The sequence below is a fragment of the Cherax quadricarinatus genome, chromosome 43 (assembly GCF_038502225.1).
Source record: "Cherax quadricarinatus isolate ZL_2023a chromosome 43, ASM3850222v1, whole genome shotgun sequence".
In the NCBI taxonomy this organism is placed as follows: Eukaryota; Metazoa; Arthropoda; class Malacostraca; order Decapoda; family Parastacidae; genus Cherax; species Cherax quadricarinatus.
Window position 1 is genome coordinate 28,111,250 of NC_091334.1, and position 17,350 is coordinate 28,128,599.

A 17,350-nucleotide genomic window follows, 5' to 3' on the forward strand; every position below is an offset into this window, starting at 1 on the left:
ACATTGAAAATTAGAGACCAGAGGCGCAAATGCGGAACACTGCGTTTTAGATATTGATTTAGAAGAGGAGTTCAGGCGGAGCGTCTGGACTGAAGAATAGAAGGCAGGATAGACTTCGATCTATCGTGTCACCATGGATAGAAACGGCTGGATCTTCAAACTGATCTATCGCCCTCTAGAATGGTCTATTGGGTGACCATGGAAATAGATGCATCAAGGTCCTCAAACTGGTCTATGGCCTCCAGAATAAGCTTGTGTATGGTCCCGGCTTGTTCACTCACCAGTGTTCTTAGTTCTCTCCGGCGCCTCGACCCTGAGCTGCCAACCTGCCAGATGACACAATATTAAGGTTCCTATCCGGTACAGTGTAATATCCGGCACTAACCAGCCTCATTGTAATGCAAACTAAGCGCTAAACCCACAAGGGTCATAACGCTGAGCCAGGCTGACAATGTATCAGGCAATAATATCTGTGTGTATATGTACAAGGTATACAGACCAAATTAGGTCAGTTTTGTCCCAGGATGCGACCCACACCAGTCCACTAACACCCAGGTACCCCATTTTACTGATCGATGAACAGAACCGGTGTAAGGAAACACGTCCAATGTTTCTACCTTCGCCGGGAATCGAACCCGGACCATCGCCCTGAGAAGCGAGAGCTTTTGCCACCAGGCCACGTCTAAGTTACCAGCATGGTAGGCCTATCTTAAAATGCTTGGTTAAGACAGACAGGTTGTTAAAAGGAGAAGCATTTAGGCCTAATCTCACCAGTTGCACAACTTAGTTTGGAAAATTAAGCTTTTAACCAAAGCTTGAGTAGAAAACCTAAAGTCATGTCTAAAACAGGTTACCCCTCCCCTCCCCCCCCCCAGACCTTCAACTAGAAGGGTGAAGTGACCAAGATGAGACAGCTTAGGTCATCACTTAAAGCTTAGATAAGTGAAAAGTTAGCGATTATGAGAGATGGGGGAAGCACCCTTAAAATTACAAGGCCTCTTATTCCTGGCTCTACAGCTCTCAAAAAGCCTAAGATTTAAGTCCTATCCCCGCAATCAGCAGCACAACGTCAGAAAACCAACGTTATAAAGTACTCACGTGTTGATTGATGAAGGCAACGATGGGATCCATCACTTGAGGGAACACTAACATCAATGTTAATAATGTTGACTCAACAACAGCCAAAGTCACCTGGAAAATAAAAGGTATTTCTATGCTTTTAAATTCATTATGTGTAAAAGTTACCCACTACAGTAACCTTACATATTACCTCTGACAGCTTAGAAGACTATCTACACAGGCTATCTACAGACTACAGGGTATTCCGGGGGTCGACGCCCCCGCGGCCCGGTCCACGGCCAGGCCTGCCTGTAGATCAGGTCCTTATCTAGGCTGTTACTGCTGGCCGCAAGTAGTCCAACATACGAAGTACATCCCGGCTGATCTAGCAGAGATTTTAAGTATCTAACTCCCTCTTGAAGACAACTTAGGGTCTACAATGTAACTGGTACTAGATTCCTCTAGTATACTTTAGAGACAGTACAAGTCAGGCGTTACTCAGAGGCAGCAGACTACCGGAGATTATCTTAGAGTTACGTTACTATGTGCTGGGAGTTTTCCTAGGCAACAGTGACAGGTGATTTGCTAGGGTGAAGGTTGCCCTGGTTCTGCTCTATGGTATCTTTGCTAATGCCAGAAATCTTTTCTGGATGTGTCAAGTCTGGCATCTCATACTACATCTTTGCTCTATAAAGGATTTAGAGAAGAAGGAAGCAACACTTGGTCGGACTTGTGAGATCAACCAGGTTGATCTGGCAGTCCTCAGACTTACACTTGTGCCATCAATGTTTGTGGAGGTGCTAGTCTGGGGGCCAGGTATGTTGATACAATGTTCTTGTATTGTGACCATGGCTTTTTCAGTTCCCTCAAGAGAGCTGACAAGCTGTCAAAACTAAAAATAAGTCTTGAAGCGTGAGATTATTTTTAACAATTAATAAAATTCCAGCCCACTTTAAGCAAGAAGTTCAGAATTTTGTTGAATTCAACTATGCAATATTAGTGAATACTGCATCTTGCAGAGAAACTGTCTAAAGGGCTAAGATAACTATGGGACAACTATACTCGCTTAATCGTAATGACACTTGTAAACAAACCACACCACGGGTGGAGTTAGAACCCGCGATCAGAGTCAAAACTCCAGACCATCGCGTTAGCCACTGGACCAGCTAGCTTCAAGATTCATCCAACTTGGTATATTTATACACCATAGGAAGGTTAGCATAGGCCACTGCTGTGACCACAAATAATGAATCTTACTGTGGCTAGCTGCCCAGTGGCTAACGCGACGGTCTGGAGTTTTGAGACTGATCCCGGGTTCTAACCCTGCCCGTGGTTTTTATTTTTTTAATGGGACTACTAACCAAGAATTTCGCTTGCAGATCCCTAGATAGAGTCGAGATTTGAAAGAAATTTGCGAGTTTAGAAGTCAGAATCCCCCTGGTTAACTTTCTCTGGAGTAGACCTGTGGAATTATCTGCAGGTCAATGATGACTCAAATTTATAAGGCTTAGGAGGCAGGTAATCTGATTACCAGGGGGGGAGGGCAATAGGCATTATTGAAGCAGTTTATGGGAAGCTATTGGACAGACAGGGGGGAAGACAGGGGGTTATTAGGCACCCCAGTTCCCGTCTTCTAATAACACGTTTAATTCTCCCCCCCCACCTACTATAATCTACCTTGTACATAATTATTGCATTTGCTTTATGTCGTTAGGTGACGTCCAGGATCTAACCTTAATTCATGGTACAACTTAAATCTTTGACGACACAGAGATGTAAACTTTGCTCATCTCTACAACACTGACTTTTCGAAGGATAACTGCACTAATGTTATTCCCCCCCCCCCCAAGATCAGAAGAACAATCAGGCACCAGGCAATAGATACCACGGAACAGAACCAGGGTAATATTTGTGGTATTTATGAATTAGACAACTCAAAACAAGAGTATTGAATACAAGAGGACTTCTTGGTACGATTATAGGACCTCCCAGGAACCTGACTGGTACGTAACACTAACTTTGGGCCAATAATTACAATTAGTGGGAAGCACTAAACCCGTAATAGAGGTCAATGTGCTTCAAGAGACAACCACTTGCCTGAGTAATACGTCCAGGGCTCCAGATCCGGGGTTCTGGAGCAAGGTTTTGATCCTCCTGGGCAGACACCAGCACCGACACCAGCAAAAAGGACGATAATACACTGAAATAAAAATGGTTAATTAGACCTTACTAAACACTACCCCTTCACAGCAGTACTGCCAGACTGATAATCAAGCTGTCTTTCAGAGTGAGAGAGAGAGAGAGACTCAGCAATCAACATTTGCACCAATAACTCACTACAGTTGTGACCGGGTGTGGAAGTGTGAATTGCTCATTACTCTAAAATTTGTTCATGATTGCAGCCATGTATAAACGTAAGTAACCATTCTTACAGTATTCATTACCTTTGTAACTTGCGAGTTCATTACCTTTGTAACTTGTGAGTTCATTACCTTGTACCTAGTTCAGCCATCAAAACTTTGGAGCCCGGTCCCTGGACCCATTGTGTACCTCTAATCTGTAAATACCTTTGTAACTTGTAATGATTGTGACTAGACCTACCTGGAGTTCATTACCTTTGTAAATTGTGAGTTCATTACCTTTGTAAATTGTGAATTCATTGCCTCTGTAACTTGCTCAGCTATCAAAACTTTGAGGCCCAGTCCCTGGACCCATTATGTACCTCTAATCTTTTGACTACCGCCCACAGGATGGGTATGGGGTGCATAATAAACATATTAAACTAACTTTCAGAATCTAGTTAAGCCCTAGGTGTCCCGTAGCTTGATCGGTAGCGCACTCACCTCACACAGATCCGGAGTTCGAATCTTATCCGGTACGGCTGGGAAACATTAGGGACGCGTTTCATTAAGACACCTGCTGTCCATGTTCACCTAGCAGTAAAATAGGTACCTGGGCGTTAGGGGACTGGTGTGGGTGGCATCCTGGGCGTTAGGGGACTGGTGTGGGTGGCATCCTGGGCGTTAGGGGACTGGTGTGGGTGGCATCCTGGGCGTTAGGGGACTGGTGTGGGTGGCATCCTGGGCGTTAGGGGACTGGTGTGGGTGGCATCCTAGGACAAAACTGACCTAATTTGCGGGAAATGCTCAGCATAAGTGATTTTCTCTATAGTAGTATGTCATTGATGTCAACTATGGTCTGTATACCTTGTACATGGTATACAAGTACAAGGTATACAAGTACGTGTACAAGGTATACAAGTACGTGTACAAGGTATACAAGTACGTGCACAAGGTATACAAGTACGTGCACAAGGTATACAAGTACATGTACAAGGTATACAAGTACATGTACAAGGTATACAAGTACATGTACAAGGTATACAAGTACATGTACAAGGTATACAAGTACATGTACAAGGTATACAAGTACATGTACAAGGTATACAAGTACATGTACAAGGTATACAAGTACATGTACATGTAAATTAAGATATTGCTCCAAATTTTAAGTTTGCCAACTTGTGCCCTTCATAGTGGCTTCAGTCACCCCCCCCCACGTCCTAGTGGCTTCAGTCACCCCCCCCACGTCATAGTGGCTTCAGTCACCCCCCCCACGTCATAGTGGCTTCAGTCACCCCCCCCACGTCATAGTGGCTTCAGTCACCCCCCCCACGTCATAGTGGCTTCAGTCACCCCCCCCCACGTCATAGTGGCTTCAGTCACCCCCCCCCACGTCATAGTGGCTTCAGTCACCCCCCCCCCACGTCATAGTGGCTTCAGTCACCCCCCCACGTCATAGTGGCTTCAGTCACCCCCCCCCCACGTCATAGTGGCTTCAGTCACCCCCCCCCCCACGTCATAGTGGCTTCAGTCACCCCCCCCCACGTCATAGTGGCTTCAGTCACCCCCCCCCACGTCATAGTGGTTTCAGTCACCCCCCCCACGTCATAGTGGCTTCAGTCACCCCCCCCCCCCACGTCATAGTGGCTTCAGTCACCCCCCCCCCGTCATAGTGGCTTCAGTCACCCCCCCCCCCACGTCATAGTGGCTTCAGTCACCCCCCCCCCGTCATAGTGGCTTCAGTCACCCCCCCCCCCACGTCATAGTGGCTTCAGTCACCCCCCCCCCACGTCATAGTGGCTTCAGTCACCCCCCCACGTCATAGTGGCTTCAGTCACCCCCCCCCACGTCATAGTGGCTTCAGTCACCCCCCCCCCCCACGTCATAGTGGCTTCAGTCACCCCCCCCGTCATAGTGGCTTCAGTCACCCCCCCCCACGTCATAGTGGCTTCAGTCACCCCCCCCCCCCACGTCATAGTGGCTTCAGTCACCCCCCCCCACGTCATAGTGGCTTCAGTCACCCCCCCCCCACGTCATAGTGGCTTCAGTCACCCCCCCCCACGTCATAGTGGCTTCAGTCACCCCCCCCCACGTCATAGTGGCTTCAGTCACCCCCCCCCACGTCATAGTGGCTTCAGTCACCCCCCCCCCACGTCATAGTGGCTTCAGTCACCCCCCCCCCGTCACGTCATAGTGGCTTCAGTCACCCCCCCCACGTCATAGTGGCTTCAGTCACCCCCCCCACGTCATAGTGGCTTCAGTCACCCCCCCCGTCACGTCATAGTGGCTTCAGTCACCCCCCCCCCACGTCATAGTGGCTTCAGTCACCCCCCCCACACGTCATAGTGGCTTCAGTCACCCCCCCACGTCATAGTGGCTTCAGTCACCCCCCCCCACGTCATAGTGGCTTCAGTCACCCCCCCCCCACGTCATAGTGGCTTCAGTCACCCCCCCCCACGTCATAGTGGCTTCAGTCACCCCCCCCCCCCCACGTCATAGTGGCTTCAGTCACCCCCCCCACGTCATAGTGGCCTCAGTCACCCCCCCCACGTCATGGTGGCCTCGGTCACCCCCCCACCCTTAACTACCCACCCACCTCCCCCAATAACCACAACACTACCTCTAAGAGCAATCCTTTCTAATGAGAGCCAGAACAGTCTGGTTGAACTTGCAAAACACTCAACACTGGGTCCACCTGAATACTCAATATTTGGCCCGAGTTCCTAGTGTAGTGAAGACAGACCGACGCCTGGATGATTCTGACCGACGCCTGGATAATTCATTACCTTTGCAAATTGTTCAGCTATTATACCTTTGTTGTCCGGACCCTGGACCCATTATGTACCTCCAATGTTGAGTTACAGTCCCTGGACCCACAGGTTGGTTATAGGGGTGCATAATAAACACTATAAACTAAAACTGAAGCCTGATACACGTTTTGCACTCTGGCAGTACTGCTAGGTGAACAGTTAATTCCCAGATATATACACCGTCTTCTGTGTATACACACCTAACTATGGATGTTGTATTATGGGCAGCTAGTTAAGTTTCAAGGCTATCTGCTACAAGAGAATTTTCCATGATTTAACACATTTGTTAAGAGGATTTAAATCCATTACAGACTTGTGTATATCAAGTATACACTAACTAATGTATACTTTAGTATGTATACAGCCTATACACAGATATCAAGCCCTTGCGTACATACAGCCACCGTGTTATGTATATACAGATATACAACATTATACTTGAGAGATCATACATACACAGGTGGAGTATACAGACGTATACTTACATAGTTCTGGTCATGGTGTATCAGGCTGGGAGACGTGTATCACCCTCACACTCAGAATTACATAAAGACCACCACTGACTTCTACACCCCACCACCTTGACCTCACAACAACCCCCCTGGTCACGTGACCCCCTACCCCCCTACCCCTACCCCTCCCTAAAATACCCCTACCCCTCAGGAATACCCCACCCCACCCCCCATTAAGCATACAACGCTAACAGCCACCACACGAGCATATATATACACAGAGATGTATATCCCTGGGTGTATATACACTGGGAGGTGTATATACACTATATACAAACTACCGGTATACATACCGGTAGTTTGTATTAATGATTGTTTTAGGTATTAAAGTATTCTTGAGTGGTTGTGATGACCGGTCTTAATCACCCCTCGACTGGTAGATAGACTTGAAATCCCATTAACCAGTTGTGTGTGTACTCACCTACTTGTACTCACCTAGTTGAGGTTGCAGGGGTCGAGTCCTAGCTCCTGGCCCCCGCCTCTTCACTGGTCGCTACTAAGTCACTCTCCCTGAACCGTGAGCTTCATCATACCTCTGCTTAAAGCTATGTATGGATCCTGCCTCCACTACATCGCTTCCCAAATTACATTCCACTTCCTGACTACTCTGTGGCTGAAGAAATACTTCCTAACATCCCAACTGTGTCCCCGTGTTGCTGTGTCCCATCTCTGGAACATTCTGTCTTTGTCCACCTTGTCAATTCCTCTCAGTATTTTGTATGTCGTTATCATGTCCCCCCTATCTCTCCTGCCCTCCAGTGTCGTCAGGTTGATTTCCCTTAACCTCTCCTCGTAGGACATACCCCTTAGCTCTGGGACTAGTCTTGTTGCAAACCTTTGCACTTTCTCTAGTTTCTTTACGTGCTTGGCTAGGTGTGGGTTCCAAACCGGTGCCGCATACTCCAATATGGGCCTAACGTACACGGTGTACAGGGTCCTGAACGATTCCTTATTAAGATGTCGGAATGCTGTTCTGAGGTTTGCTAGGCGCCCATATGCTGCAGCAGTTATTTGGTTGATGTGCACTTCAGATGTGCCCAGTGTTATACTCACCCCAAGATCTTTTTCCTTGAGTGAGGTTTGTAGTCTCTGGCCCCCTAGACTGTACTAAGTCTGCACTCTTCTTTGCCCTTCCCCAATCTTCATGACTTTGCACTTGGTGGGGTTGAACTCCAGGAACCAATTGCTGGACCAGGTCTGCAGCCTGTCCAGATCCCTTTGTAGTTCTGCCTGGTCTTCAATTGAATGAATTCTTCTCATCAACTTCACGTCATCTGCAAACAGGGACACTTCGGAGTCTATTCCTTCCGTCATGTCGTTCACAAATACTAGAAACAGCACTGGTCCTAGGATTGACCCTTGTGAGACCTCGCTGGTCACAGGCGCCCACTCTAATACCTCACCACGTACCATGACTCGCTGCTGTCTTCCTGACAAGTATTCCCTGAACTAATCTCTTGTGTGGAACTAATCTCTTGTGTGGAATTGTGTCAAACGCCTTCTTGCAGTCCAAGAAAATGCAATCGACCCAACCCTCTCTCTCTCTTGTCTTACTGCTGTCACCCTGTCATAGAACTCCAGTAGGTTTGTGACACAGGATTTCCCATCCGTGAAACCATGTTGGCTGCTGTTGATGAGATCATTCCTTTCTAGGTGTTCCACCACTCTTCTCCAAGTGTTCTCTGGATATGGTACACTACATGTGGAAGAAGCAGGTACAAATGTACCTGGAGCGTATGTTGCTTCGTCTGACTCTACATTCTCTCTCAAGTTGTCTTTAAAGTGATTATCAAATGGTATACAATACCGACAGGTTGGTAGATAAGACACATAGGCAACATTTAGGCAACTTTATTCCGAAACGTTTCGCCTACACAGTAGGCTTCTTCAGTTGAGTACAGAAAGTAGGCAGGAGCAGTAGAGATGTGAAGACGATGTAATCAGTCCATCACCCTTGAAGTCGTAGATTTGAGGTTGTCAGTCCCTCAGCCTGGAGAAGTTCTGTTCCAAAGTCTGGAACTAACTGAAGATCAAGTGATAGTGTTGAGACTTAAATACTGCTGGAAGGAGAGGTGCAGAGTAATAATAGTGAGAATGTAGCCACTGGGAGGTTATGTCCCTCTCAGATCAAACAATTTTCACTTGAAAAAGTTGCCCAAGGTGTTTTCTCTTCTGTACCAAGATGCCATTGTGTTGCAGTGTCTGACAGAGTGATTATCAAATGGTATACAATACCGACAGGTTGGTAGATAAGACACATAGGCAACATTTAGCCAACTTTATTCCGAAACGTTTCGCTTACACAATAGGCTTCTTCAGTCGAGTACAGAAAGTAGGCAGGAGCAGTAGAGATGTGAAGACGATGTAATCAGTCCATCACCCATCAGTACATCGTCTTCACATCTCTACTGCTCCTGCCTACTTTCTGTTGCATTTCTGGTGTCTTCCTTACCGCCATCTCTTATTTGTTGATTTCAGTGCTCATCAGTGTTCATTTCCTCATGGAGGATCTCACTGTGAGTCTCACGGTGATCAGTCAGAGGCTCTTATAACTTCTTTACCCCCGCCATGTTTTAAATACTTGTACTCCCTTGTTCATCAAGAACTGCAAGAAGCCCCTATCACGAGCCTTTTCCATCCTATGGAGAGGGAGCATGGACACGGGGGTCGTCTCACAGTTACTAAAAACAACAGACATAGCCCCACTCCACAAAGGGGGCAGTAAAGCAACAGCAAAGAACTACAGACCGATAGCACTAACATCCCATATCATAAAAATCTTTGAAAGGGTCCTAAGAAGCAAGATCACCACCCATCTAGAAACCCATCAGTTACACAACCCAGGGCAACATGGGTTTAGAATAGGTCGCTCCTGTCTGTCTCAACTATTGGATCACTACGACAAGGTCCTAGATGCACTAGAAGACAAAAAGAATGCAGATGTAATATATACAGACTTTGCAAAAGCCTTCGACAAGTGTGACCATGGCGTAATAGCGCACAAAATGCGTGCTAAAGGAATAACAGGAAAAGTCGGTCGATGGATCTATAATTTCCTCACTAACAGAACACAGAGAGTAGTCGTCAACAGAGTAAAGTCCGATTGTAATAAAGTTGGTAGAATTACCGACAATATGTAAAGTAAAAGGACACAAGTGCAACTAATGTGACATTTATTGTAGCAACGTTTCACTCTCCAGGAGCTCCTGGAGAGTGAAACGTTGCTACAATAAATGTCACATTAGTTGCACTTGTGTCCTTTTACTTTACAGAGTAAAGTCCGAGGCAGCTACGGTGAAAAGCTCTGTTCCACAAGGCACAGTACTCGCTCCCATCTTGTTCCTCATCCTCATATCCGACATTGACAAGGATGTCAGCCACAGCACCGTGTCTTCCTTTGCAGATGACACCCGAATCTGCATGACAGTGTCTTCCATTGCAGACACTGCAAGGCTTCAGGCGGACATCAACTAAATCTTTCAGTGGGCTGCAGAAAACAATATGAAGTTCAACGATGAGAAATTTCAATTACTCAGATATGGTAAACACGAGGAAATTAAATCTTCATCAGAGTACAAAACAAATTCTGGCCACAAAATAGAGCGAAACACCAACGTCAAAGACCTGGGAGTGATCATGTCGGAGGATCTCACCTTCAAGGACCATAACATTGTATCAATCGCATCTGCTAGAAAAATGACAGGATGGATAATGAGAACCTTCAAAACTAGGGAGGCCAAGCCCATGATGACACTCTTCAGGTCACTTGTTCTATCTAGGCTTGAATATTGCTGCACACTAACAGCACCTTTCAAGGCAGGTGAAATTGCTGACCTAGAAAATGTACAGAGAACCTTCACGGCGCGCATAACTGAGATAAAACACCTCAATTATTAGGAGCGCTTGAGGTTTCTAAACCTGTATTTGCTGGAATGCAGGCGGGAGAGATACATGATTATATACACCTGGAAAATCCTAGAGGGACTAGTACCGAACTTGCACACGAAAATCACTCACTACGAAAGCAAAAGACTTGGCAGACGATGCAACATCCCCCCAATGAAAAGCAGGGGTGTCACTAGCACGTTAAGAGACCATATAATAAGTGTAAGGGGCCCAAGACTGTTCAACTGCCTCCCAGCATACCTAAGGGGGATTACCAACAGACCCCTGGCAGTCTTCAAGCTGGCACTGGACAAGCACCTAAAGTCGGTTCCTGACCAGCCGGACTGTGGCTCGTACGTTGGTTTGCGTGCAGCCAGCAGTAACAGCCTGGTTGATCAGGCTCTGATCCACCAGGAGGCCTGGTCACAGACCGGGCCGCGGGGGCGTTGACCCCCGGAACTCTCTCCAGGTAAACTCCATGTAAACTCCCACCCATTTTGACCTTCGCACTCAATCTCTCTGTTGTACTGATCTCTCAGTTTGCTCCTCATCAACTGCACTACCTGGTCTGTGCTCCCAAATTTACATGACAGTGACGATTTTCCAATCTTCTTAATTTTCTTTGCATTCTCACCCTCCTCAACGTTGTTAGTTTAACCTGGCGAACTGGGATCTTTACCCGCATGAAACTGTTTTTAATGACCCTTCTCATTTCTCCTTAACTGCTAGACTATTGCAACTATTTTTGTCCTCGGTTTTAACCGCAGCCTCGAATACATTCCCCTCAAACCTCAGGTAGACACCCTCAGAAATGTGTGCCTTCGTGGTCTCCTGCTTGTGCTCGTGCACCACGTTTAAAACATACTCCATTGTGTCAGTATCGTTACAATAGGAGCACAGAGCGACTCCTTGATTTTAAGCAGGTGACATCTGTGTAGCTAAACACACTTGAACATTAAAATGGTATAAAATACCGACAGGTTGTTAGGTAAGACACATATGCAACAGTTAGGTATCTTTATTATGAAACGTTTCGCCTACACAGTAGGCTTCTTCAGTCAAGTACAGAAAAGTTGATAGAAGCAGAAGATACTTGAAGACGATGTAATCAGTCCATCACCCTTAAAGTTTTGAGGTGGTCAGTCCCTAAGTCTCACCTCCTGGCTCTATATAAGGCTCCATCCTGTCACTTCAACTTCATATTGTTTCATACTATGGAACAATGCTCTTCTCCAGACTGAGGGACTGACCACCTCAAAACTTTAAGGGTGATGGACTGATTACATCGTCTTCAAGTATCTTCTGCTTCTATCAACTTTTCTGTACTTGACTGAAGAAGCCTACTGTGTAGGCGAAACGTTTCATAATAAAGATACCTAACTGTTGCATATGTGTCTTACCTAAACACACTTGTTGGTGAGATTGTTTCTAACGTCACTTCGGCTTCTTCTATGAGTAGTTTCTTAAAATGTACGATAAGTGACTAGCAAGTACTCTCCAGAGCTGGCTCCTGTTTGTAGGGTTGCCGGTGTCAGTCAGCATTGGAAGCTTTCTTGAAGTCGTTACAGATATTGGAAATCATCTAGTCTATGTCTCTCAGGGGCTCCATCTTTGCCCGTCTTTTCTTTCCTCCAAATCTGCCAGATGAAATGCAGCTCCCGTCTTAGTCCCACCCTGGGGTCCACAGAGCACCAGATGATGCTATATTATCTGTTCCGTCAGATACAGACTCAGAGTGGACAAAAGTATGAGAATATACGAAACAAATAACAAGGGGGAAATTAATAGAATTTGAGAATAGAAGATAACATTCTATTCTCTAAGAAGTGTGCTGCCACCACCTGCTCTTTTAATAGTGAAAGGGATAAAATTATCAAGTCATAGGAGAAGAGGGAGACACAGATTTTTGGTTAGAACACAAAACAGTGAGAAATAACAGAGGATAGTTATAATAAGATAGTGGTCCTTAGGGTAGCTTGGACTGAAAATTGTGCAGTAGGCTCCTTATCTGGGGCTTGACTCTCAAAAAAAATTTTAATGTTATTCAATTTAACTTCTGACATATGGACCTGATATACATGGCTCAAAGGAGGAAGTAAAATATACCTAGATAATACAGGTCAAGGACCTTCAACCGTTCCCATTAGTTTAGGTGCCTTATCATACTTATGTGTGCCGTGAAAGTTCTTTGTATACTCTCCAGGTCAGCAATTTCAACTGCCTTGTAAGGGGCCGTTAGTGTACAGCAGTATTCCATTATTATTATTATAATAAAAAAGAAGCGCTAAGCCACAAGGGCTATACAGCGCTGCAGGGCAGGAAGGAAGAGAGGGCATCAGGTGGCAAAAGGGAGATGGATGAGTAATAGGTTACAGATAACAGCGGGGCAGTGGATGGTGAAAGGGTAAAGGGCAGCAAGAGACTGAGCTAGAAAGGGCTGAGGGGAGTGCGAAAGGTATCATCATCGGAGTTTGTGGAGTAAATCAGTCGTTGTCAAGAAGTCAATGAGAGAGTCAGGATTAAAGGAGGGTCCATCAGCAAGAAGGGAAGGTAAAGAGAGAGTAGTAGAACGAAGACGACGTTGGAGGTAAATTCTGCGTGCTCGTTGATAGAGAGGGCAGTCTAACAGAATGTGGCTAATCGATACTGGAACTTTACACTGCTCACAGAGAGGAACAGGGTGCCTCTCCATTAGATACCCATGAGTAAGACGAGTGTGGCCAATGAGAAGGCGGGAGAGGGTGGTCTCCCAACCTCGGAACTGATGACAAGAAGATGGCCAGTAACCTATGCTCGGTTTAATAGAATGAAGTTTGTTGCCAAGCAGAGTTGACCAACGTTGTTGCCAATGCGTGTGAAGGTGGGTAGCTATTGCAGCAAAATAGTCCAAAAATGGAACACCTCTATAGGAAATTGGTTGGTCATGTACTGCTGACCGCGCAGCAGTGTCTGCCTGTTCATTGCCCTGTACGTCGACATGACCAGGGACTCAACAAAAAACAGTATCTTTATGGTTGGTAGAGATACGGCGTAGCCAAAGTTGGATATGGAGAACTAGGGGGTGAGATGTATCAAATTTTCGTATAGCCTGTAGAGCACTAAGGGAGTCTGAGACTACCACAAATGATGATACAGGCATAGATGCGATTCGAATAAGTGCTGCAAGAATGGCATACAATTCAGCAGTAAATATGCTAGCCGAAGATAGTAAATGCCCCCGCACGATGCTGTCCGGAAACACTGCTGTGAATCCGACGCCGTCTGAAGACTTAGAGCCATCTGTGTACACAGCGATGGCATGAGAATGAGAATGGAAGTGATCAAGAAAAAGAGAGCAGGAAGCCACCGTAGGCAGTTGGGCTTTCGAGCAAGGGAGTGAGAAAGAACAGACCCGAACAGCTGGAACTTCCCAGGGGGGTAGGGAAAAGTGAGATGCTACATGAACATATAAAGGTGGTAATTGAAGAGAAGACAAGAGCGAATGTAAGTGAAGAGAAAAAGGATGGAGCAAACAGGGGCAGCGAACAAATAAAGAATGTCTACTAATATCGGTGACCATTCTATAAATGGAAGGATTGTAGCGAAGGCAATGGGCATCACGGCGATCAGACAAGGATGGAGCATTTGCTTCTGCATAGAGGCTCTCAACAGGGGAAGAGCGAAAAGCACCAAGGCATCAACGTAATCCTTGGTAATGGATGGGGTTAAGGCTAGAGAGAGTAGCAGGAAAGGCTGCGGAATAAATCTGGTCACCATAATCGAGTTTCGATAAAACCAGGGCCGAATGTAGGCGAAGTAGAGTTCGACGATCAGCTCCCCAGGAAAGATGAGCAAGGGTTTCAAGAAGGTTTAGCCGGCTGTGACAAGTTGCCTTCAGAGAGGTAATGTGAGGTTTCCAGGATAACCTACGGTCAAAGAGAAGGCCAAGAAACCTGACTGTATCACGTTCGGGGATACGGGAGCCATAGAGATACAAAGGATGATCGGAGATGACAGAGCGTCTAGTGAAAGTAATTTGGTGAGTTTTGGTACTTGAAAATTTAAACCCATGCGTGGTGGCCCAAGTGGAAACACGGTCGACCGCATGCTGGAGAGAAACTGCAATGAGATGACAGTCAGCGCCTGCACAAGCAATAGCGAAGTCATCAACATAGAGTGATGACCAAATATTGGGTGGAAGAACAGAGGCCAAATCATTTACAGCAAGGAGAAAAAGTGTTGTGCTCAGAACACATCCCTGAGGGACACCTTCAGCTTGGACGAAGTCCGGGGAAAGAACATTATTGACTCGAACACGGAAGTGTCTGTCAGTTAAAAAGTTCTTAAGGAAGGATGGTAGATTGCCTCGGAGGCCTAAGGAGTGGGCTTGAGCCAAAATATTATACCTCCAGGTTGTGTCATATGCCTTCTCAAGGTCAAAAAATATGGCAATAACTGAGTGATTATTCGCAAAGGCATTACGAACATACGTATCGAAGTGTAGTAAGGGGTCTATGGTAGAACGGCCCTTACGAAAGCCATATTGACTAGTGGAGAGACTGTTGTGTCTCTAAATACCACATTAAACGTCGATTTACCAGACGTTCCATCACTTTGCAAACTGCACTAGTAAGAGCGATGGGACGATAGTGGGAGGCATCATGTCCTGTAGTACCCGGCTTGCGGAAAGGGAGAACAATGGCAGATTTCCACAGCTGGGGAAGAACTCCTTGTGCCCAAATAAAATTGAAGAGGTGTAAGAGGACTACAAGGGCTGATTGATGTAAATGTTGTAACATACGAATATGAATGTCGTCAGGCCCAGCTGCCGATGATCGGCAAGCTGAGAGTGTTGCCTCCAGTTCCTGAAGTGTAAAAGGCATATTATACTGTTCTTCTCTGAGAGAAGAAAAGTCCAAGGGTACTAACTCTCTGGCAGACTTTGAGGAAAGAAACGAGGGGCATAGATGGAGCCCCCGGGAAATACGGACCAGATGAGTGCCAATTTCAACGGCAACGTCAAGAGGGTTTGCTACATCAGTACCGGCGACCTGTAGAGCAGGAGCCGGGTCAGGAGAGTATTTACCACTCAATTTCCTCACTTTTTTCCAGACTGCACTCATAGAGGAAGTAGAGGTGATGGTGGAAACATAGTCTTGCCAGCAAGTGCGTTTAGTATCATGAATGACACGGCGAGTGATCGCACGCTTCTGCTTAAAATCAAGAAGTCTCTCATTGGTTCTATTGCATCGGTACCTGCCCCATGCAGCGCATTTCAAACGTACTGCACGAGCACAAGCAGGAGACCACCAAGGCACGCACTTCTGAGAATGCCTGCCTGAGGTTTGGGGTATAGAATGAGAAGCTGCGGTATAAACTGATGTCGAGAAGAGGTGTAGGAGCTCATCAATGGAGGATGAAGAAGGAACCTCACTAAAAGCAGTGAGTTGTGAGTAAAGGTCCCAATTTGCCCGATCAAATTGCCAGCGAGGGCTATGGAAAGGTGGTGAATATGAAGGAGAAGTAAGAATGATTGGAAAATGATCACTGTCATGTAAGTCCGGTAGAACCGACCAGGTGAAGTCTAGTGCAGTGGAGGAAGAGCAGACTTATAGATCGATGCAAGAGAGAGTGTGAGTACGAGGATCAAAATGGGTGGGAGTACCCGTATTTAAAACATGGAGGGGTGAGAGGCGAGAAAAGCCTCCAACTGGATGCCACGTGAGCCACAATGAGACCTCCCCAGAGGAAATGGTGCACGTTAACAGGGCCGGATTACCGCATAGGCAAACTAGGCATTTGCCTAGGGCCCCGCGCATTTGGGGGCCCCGCAGTCCAAGGGGTTCAGGGGCTCATCCAAGACTGCGCACGTGGTGCAAGTGCAAAGGGGTCCCTACCTAAAAAGTTCAAGTGTTTGGAGAGTAAAATTGATTTTTAAAAATTAATCAAAACAAAAATAAATAATGAAATTAAATAAAATAAAAATAAATAAACCTAACCATAGATGGCAACACTCAACACGCCTTTGTTTACATCAGAACAGCTGTGTTTTCCCGCTATTCTATCTAGGCTGGAATATTGCTGCACACTAACAGCACCTTTCAAGGCAGGTGAAATTGCTGACCTAGAAAATGTACAGAGAACTTTCACGGCGCGCATAACGGAGATAAAACACCTCAATTACTGGGAGCGCTTGAGGTTCCTAAACCTGTATTCCCTGGAACGCAGGTGGGAGAGATACGTGATTATATACACCTGGAAAATCCTAGCGGGACTAGTACCGAATTTGCACACGAAAATCACTCACTACGAAAGCAAAAGACTTGGCAGACGATGCAACATCCACCCAATGAAAAGCAGGGGTGTCACTAGCACGGTAAGAGACCATACAATAAGTGTCAGGGGCCCGAGACTGTTCAACTGCCTCCCAGCATACATAAGGGGGATTACCAACAGACCCCTGGCAGTCTTCAAGCTGGTACTGGACAAGCACTTAAAGTCGGTTCCTGACCAGCCGGGCTGTGGCTCGTACATTGGTTTGCATGCAGCCAGCAGTAACAGCCTGGTTGATCAGGCTCTGATTCACCAGGAGGCCTGGTCACAGACCGGGCCGCGGGGGCGTTGACCCCCGGAACTCTCTCCAGGTAAACTCCAGATATTGGGTGAGTATGGGAGATTCCTCTCCAATTTTCTGTAGTAATTACACGTTATCTAGACTCGTACTGTGACAAATTAACTGAAGAAATGTAAGACAGCTACATAC

The 17,350-nt window shown here is 46.4% G+C and overlaps 1 protein-coding gene across 1 annotated transcript; it reads right to left on the bottom strand.

The window, feature by feature from the left end:
- LOC138853902 (uncharacterized) lies at positions 1 to 6,812 on the bottom strand. Its single transcript, XM_070093492.1, has 4 exons — positions 6,697 to 6,812; positions 3,157 to 3,259; positions 1,099 to 1,191; positions 1 to 326 (listed from the first exon to the last, which is right to left on the bottom strand). Exons 1-4 carry the CDS (start codon positions 6,708 to 6,710, stop codon positions 186 to 188), a joined length of 351 nt encoding a protein of 116 aa, XP_069949593.1. The 5' UTR covers positions 6,711 to 6,812; the 3' UTR covers positions 1 to 185.
- Between the last annotated feature and the right edge of the window lie 10,538 nt (positions 6,813 to 17,350).

Excerpts from the sequence above, each read along its gene's own strand:
- LOC138853902 (XM_070093492.1), bottom strand. Across the intron at positions 1,192-3,156 it reads GCCCTGGACGTATTACTCAG|GTGACTTTGGCTGTTGTTGA; the intron begins GCAAGTGGTTGT and ends TTTATTTTCCAG. Across the intron at positions 327-1,098 it reads TTGCCTTCATCAATCAACAC|GTTGGCAGCTCAGGGTCGAG; the intron begins GTGAGTACTTTA and ends GTCATCTGGCAG.